At 49.8% G+C, this 5,492-nt stretch overlaps 1 protein-coding gene across 1 annotated transcript in view; it reads left to right on the plus strand.

Moving 5' to 3' along the window:
• Nucleotides 1-5,492, plus strand: part of PFKFB3 (6-phosphofructo-2-kinase/fructose-2,6-biphosphatase 3) — an 11,280-nt gene that overhangs the window by 4,699 nt on the left and 1,089 nt on the right. Inside the window, exons 7-13 of the mRNA XM_010134689.1 lie at nucleotides 199-406; nucleotides 1,245-1,391; nucleotides 1,762-1,866; nucleotides 2,865-2,994; nucleotides 3,192-3,254; nucleotides 3,425-3,489; nucleotides 5,115-5,285. Coding sequence (XP_010132991.1) covers nucleotides 199-406; nucleotides 1,245-1,391; nucleotides 1,762-1,866; nucleotides 2,865-2,994; nucleotides 3,192-3,254; nucleotides 3,425-3,489; nucleotides 5,115-5,285 — 889 coding nt within the window. The remainder of the gene's footprint in view (nucleotides 1-198; nucleotides 407-1,244; nucleotides 1,392-1,761; nucleotides 1,867-2,864; nucleotides 2,995-3,191; nucleotides 3,255-3,424; nucleotides 3,490-5,114; nucleotides 5,286-5,492) is intronic.

Here is a 5,492-nt window from a genome sequence, read left to right on the forward strand (position 1 = left end):
ATTATACTGGCGTTACTTAGCTCTCCATGAATTGCCGCTACCTGTTGGCTTCCTGTTGAAAATAGCTCTCAGGAAATCCTTTTAGCTGGGTGATTATGTTGACTGAGATACCTCACGAGGCTGTTTTTTCACAGATGGTGTTTCTTTCTGCTTCTTTCCCCACTGGCAATGCCCTCATCCTTGCTGTGCTTTTCGTAGGGAGCTTTCTCTCATCAAAGTCATCGATGTTGGCCGGCGCTTCCTGGTCAATAGGGTTCAGGATCACATCCAGAGCAGGATCGTTTACTACCTGATGAACATCCACGTCCAGCCCCGTACCATTTATCTCTGTCGGCACGGCGAGAGTGAGTTCAATCTCAAGGGGAAGATCGGAGGTGATTCAGGCCTCTCCAATAGGGGCAAAAAGGTGAGGGAGAAGGGAATAGTCCACTACGGCTCGTAGGAGTGATTTGGCTGCAGCAGATGCCATGCATGGGTTAATTTTATATTTAATGACAGCTGGGGAGCTCAGAGGATCCATCAGTAGGTCTGGTTAAATTTGGGTTCAGGCATGGCCTCAAAACAAGACTTTGCAGCCATTGACGTTGGAGGTGGGCTTGCATGTAGTTAGGGGTCAACAGAGGTTGCCTCTGCAGGAATCTCTAGGAGAGAAGGGTGTGAGTATCTTCATGGAATTGGTTCAGACCTTGCACAGGCAGGGTGGGACACAGAAGATCTGTCACCCTTTGGTAGGGATAACCAGCTCTGAGGGTGCTCTCGGGTTGCTGACTGCCCGATTCCTCCCAGACACAGTCAGGCGCACTTCAGGAAGGGTTAACGGCTATTTTGGCTTTTTGAAGTCCAGATGGAGTTGTTTGAGGTGTGAGTATTATCAGAGACTACAGGACACATGCATTTATCTCTCTGACAAATAAGCAGAGCTGTGGTTAAGGATGGCCAGGGATCTTCCACAGCATCGTGGGAGAGGCGGGTTTCTTGGGTGCTGATGTTGTTCCTTTATGACATTAAGTTGCCACTTCTCCTCTGCTGTTGTCCTGCTGCTGTTGTCTTTGTTCTCATACCCCTCATAGCTTTTGGGGATCAATGCACGTGAAAGCTACTCTTCACCTCAGAGCAGAAGGCTAATGTCTTCCTATGGAAGGCAAAAGAGGTCCTGGAGAAGGCAATTGTTATTGGGAATTAGGGAAGAAGTCTTGTCGAGAAGCTGTGGATCAGGAATCAACCTGATTTTTAATGTCCTGCAGTTTGCACTGGCGCTGAGCAAGTTTGTTGAGGAGCAGAACATGAAGGATCTCAAAGTCTGGACCAGCCAGCTAAAGAGCACAATCCAAACAGCAGAAGCTCTCCAGCTGCCTTACGAGCAGTGGAAGGCGCTCAATGAAATCGATGCTGTAAGTATCTTCCACTGCAGTAGGAACAGCTGGATCATGCTGGTTGGTGCTTGGCAGAGAGGGTGATAGTACCGGCCTTTTCACGTCCACCTAAATCCCGCTTTCTGTGGGGAGATTTTCCTTCTGTGGGAAAGGGTGGTACTTCAGCTGCAGTACTCAACAACTTGACTTCTGATCTTGGCTCTCCTCATGGAGATACTTCAAGATGTAGGCTTGAATGAGCAGATTAAAATGATTTTGGCTTGGAACTGCTCTGTGGCTGACCACTCAGAGGGTTGTAGACAATTGCTTTGGGGAAGGCTTTGCATGTTGGGCGTGCTGATGCTTTTTAACCATGGGCAGTAAACTCCTGGATGTCCTGTTCTGGCAGGGTGTGTGTGAAGAAATGACATATGAAGAAATCAGAGAGCAGCATCCAGAGGAATTTGCTTTACGTGATCAGGATAAATATTACTACCGCTATCCTTCTGGGGAGGTAGGTCTGCAAGGAGACCTTCAGAGATATGACTCAGTTTAAACTTGGCCTTGTTGTCTTAATGCTGTTCTCTACACTCGGAGCAGAGAAGAAAGAAGTGGTCCAAGAAACTAGAATCAAGCAGGATTAGGGCTCCCATTTACCTCCTGCATTGAGCTCTTGTGAAATGTGGTACTTGAAGAAATGTACCACGATTCGCGGTTCTGCTCAAGAAATGTATCACTTAATAACAGTCCCACTGACTTGATAGCAAACTAGTAGAAGGGGAGCTCTGGAGGTTTCTAGTCCAGTCTCTTATTACATCCACTTGAAGTGTTGTGCTGCCCCAATTTCCTTTTCATTTCCAAAGAAGTATCTTCTTCTTGGGTTGACGTTTATCTCTGTTCCCGGCATGGGGAACATGACCCGCTTTTGCGGTATGACACACTGAGGTGGGAACTGATATCAGTTCTAGGTCAGTTCTTAGGTTGCAAATTGGGCTTTTTATCCCCAAATTAAAAGGCACGTCCACAGACATTTGGGAAGAATCTTTGAAGACATCCTTATGACAGTGTGTCTACCAGGAGAATGTCTGGGGATGTCTGACATGGACTCTGGGTGTCAGGCTGCCTGTCATGGTTCTTTATGAAGTCCTTCAAAAGCTTGGAAATGCTCATGTTGCTTCAGACTTTTCAGAGCTTGGAAATCCTGTAGAAAATCAAATTTCAAGATGATAGACCCTATGCTCAACGTCCCTGTGCAGTAGTTACTTACCTTAATAAGCTCCCCAGGGCTGTAACTGCGATGTGAACGGCTTCTTTCTCCTCTGCTATCTTTTCTAGACTAGCTGGAAGATGAGGATTTGTTGAACTTTACTTGTTTTTAGCCATAATTATATTGGTTTAATTTAATTAGAGGCATGAAATCAATAGATGGACATAAGCATTGAGCGTTGTTTCTTGTGAGGTCCTTGTTTCTTCGATTCTATGCCATATCTCCCCTCCCTTCTACTGTTTCAGTCCTACCAAGATCTGGTGCAGCGCCTAGAGCCGGTCATCATGGAGCTGGAGAGGCAAGAGAACGTCCTTGTCATCTGTCACCAGGCTGTCATGCGCTGTCTCCTGGCATACTTCCTCGACAAGAGTGCAGGTGAGCTCGCTGTCCCTGGGAAGAGGATTGATCCTGCTGGAGGAGGGATGATAGACAAAGCTCTGAGGAGATGAGATGAGTTCAGGCCTGGAGCATACATGTCTTTGGTGCGGGCTGACCTTAGCTGTTGAAGACGTTGTCCGAGCCTGCTTTTGGAGAGAGCATGGGATAACCCTCCCGCTTTGCTTTCTCTGCAGATGAAATGCCCTACCTGAAATGTCCCCTTCACACAGTGTTGAAGCTGACCCCGGTTGCCTATGGTAAGCGGGGTCTTTCTACTAAACATGCCCAAGGGTTTGACTGGTACCTCCTCCTGAATCCAAGCTGCCTCTGGGAGGAGAGCAGGGGCCTGGGGTGGAGCACTTTGTAGTGTCCTGTGCCTGTCGGGTTTGCTGATGGTCTCTCTGTCTCCTTGTGCTCCCTTCTGCAGGCTGCCGGGTGGAGTCCATCTCGCTGAACATTGAAGCTGTGAACACCCACAGGGAACGGCCAGAGGTGAGTGTTGCTTTTCCTCAGAGCCATCCCTTGGTATCCCCCTCCTTTCCCCTGGGGTCAGCCAGCAGCGAGGACACCCGGGGTGGGCATGGGGAGATTGCTCAGCTGAATGCTCGGAAGTGCTGCTGGAGAACTGGAGCATCAGATGGGTTCTTGCTCTGCAAAGATGTGGCTGATTGAGGGTTTTCAAAGGGAAAAGGACTGTTGCATGTACCTACTTCCCCGTGTGTTTGCCCAGACTACAGCTGCCCCAGGGAAGGCTGCTCCCTGGTCTTTGACTTTTGCCTGTGCAGTCATCCCCTTGCCTGAGTGGGGATTGGAGCCACGGATGGAGAAGATGACTTCTCCCAGGTTTCCGAGCTGGTTGGCAAAGCCTGGGCTCAATGTCTTGCCAAGCATCTCCTGCCTTTGTGCGTTTTTTCCTGGCATGCCCACGTCTCCGTGGGGCTACCAGAGTGCTGCTCTGTAGGGTGTAGGAGGAGGGGTGCTGCGGCGACCCCTCGTGTGGAGGAAAAATCTGGGAAGGGCAGGTCCATCTGCCGTGTGCTCCATGGGGAGCTCAGAGGCCAAAGCAGGGGGATGCCAGCTCAGCATCAGGGCTGGGCAGCCACCCAAGTGGGACTTCAGGGACCCTGGGAGTACCCATGTCCCAGCCACTGGGCTCTTTCCACCTTGCACTTAGTGCTGATGGAGGCCGACTGAACGTTGGGCAGTTGGAGCTGCTCCGTTCTGGCCAACATCTCCTTTCCTTCGCTTCCTGAAGGTGTCATTTGAGCCACCTCTCCCTCCCCACGGCCATAGCGGAGGAAGCCAGTCCTGCCCTTCCCCCCACTGTGGAGGCCATCAGTGGCCTCCACCACCCTCGCTGGGGATGGCAGGAGGTCTGCGAGCTGCGGGTAGGACGGAGTGAGACCCACGCAATGTGGTTGGGTCCCTCCGTGGCTGTGATGGGTGCTGCCTCTCCATCCCACCTCGCTTGACTCGGAGCTTGACGCGGTGCTGACCCTTGCTGGCTGCTCTGCTCCCGCTTCCCAAATCTTATCAGTCCGGGCTGGCTCGTCTTCCCTCTTCTTGCTTTCATACCTCTCCCTGGGTCGGAGGGACCAGCTTCGAGGAGGAGATCAATGGGCATTTCTCTGTCATGCAAAGCCATGGCTTTTGGTCACTGTTATGGCTTTTTAGCAATCGATATGTGGTTTTTTGTGAGCAAATGCTCAGGTGAGGAGAGTCTGTCTTGTTTCTGAGTGCAGGGACTTTAATGTTTTTTTTTTTTTTTTTTTTCCCTCCCCTCTTTGGGAAATACTGCTGCATTCTTGCACCTTTGAGGAGAGTCTGTCTTGTTTCTGAGTGCAGGGACTTTAATGTTTTTTTTTTTTTTTTTTTTCCCTCCCCTTCTTGGGAAATCATGCTGCATTCTTGACCATTTTGCATCAGGGTTTTTTTTTTTGGTGTCCAGAGCCTTTCAATGCATCCTTTGCACGTTGACAGCGATTGTGGGGGAGAGCAGAGGCTGCTTTAAGAAAAGAAACCAGAACAACCTGCTTCTTTTTTTTTCCTTTATAACTGTCGCCTTCTCTATTTTATTTTTTTGTTTACTTTTTTTCCTTTGTCTCACTTTAATTTAGGAAGCAAAGAAGGGACCTAACCCGCTCATGAGACGTAATAGCGTTACCCCTCTAGCAAGCCCAGAGCCCACCAAAAAACCTCGCATCAACAGCTTTGAGGAGCATGTGGCCGTTTCTTCCGCCCTGCCAGGCTGTGTTCCTCAGGAAGTGCCCACGCAGCTGCCGGGACAAGTTAGTTGAACTCTTTTTTGTTGTTGTTGTTCTTGTTGTTTTATTGTTTGTTGTCCTCCTGTCGCTTCTGAAGCTGGGGAACTTCTTGCACTTACCGTAACCTGTGCTGCTGTCTCTGAGATGCATCTTTCTCCCACGGCCGCTGTCCCTCCCTGCCTTGGGCTGGTTTCAGGAGCAGCCAGCAAAGGGTCATTGTTGAGCCTCTCT

The sequence above is a fragment of the Buceros rhinoceros genome, unplaced genomic scaffold (genome assembly GCF_000710305.1).
Source record: "Buceros rhinoceros silvestris isolate BGI_N320 unplaced genomic scaffold, ASM71030v1 scaffold32380, whole genome shotgun sequence".
In the NCBI taxonomy this organism is placed as follows: domain Eukaryota; kingdom Metazoa; phylum Chordata; class Aves; order Bucerotiformes; family Bucerotidae; genus Buceros; species Buceros rhinoceros.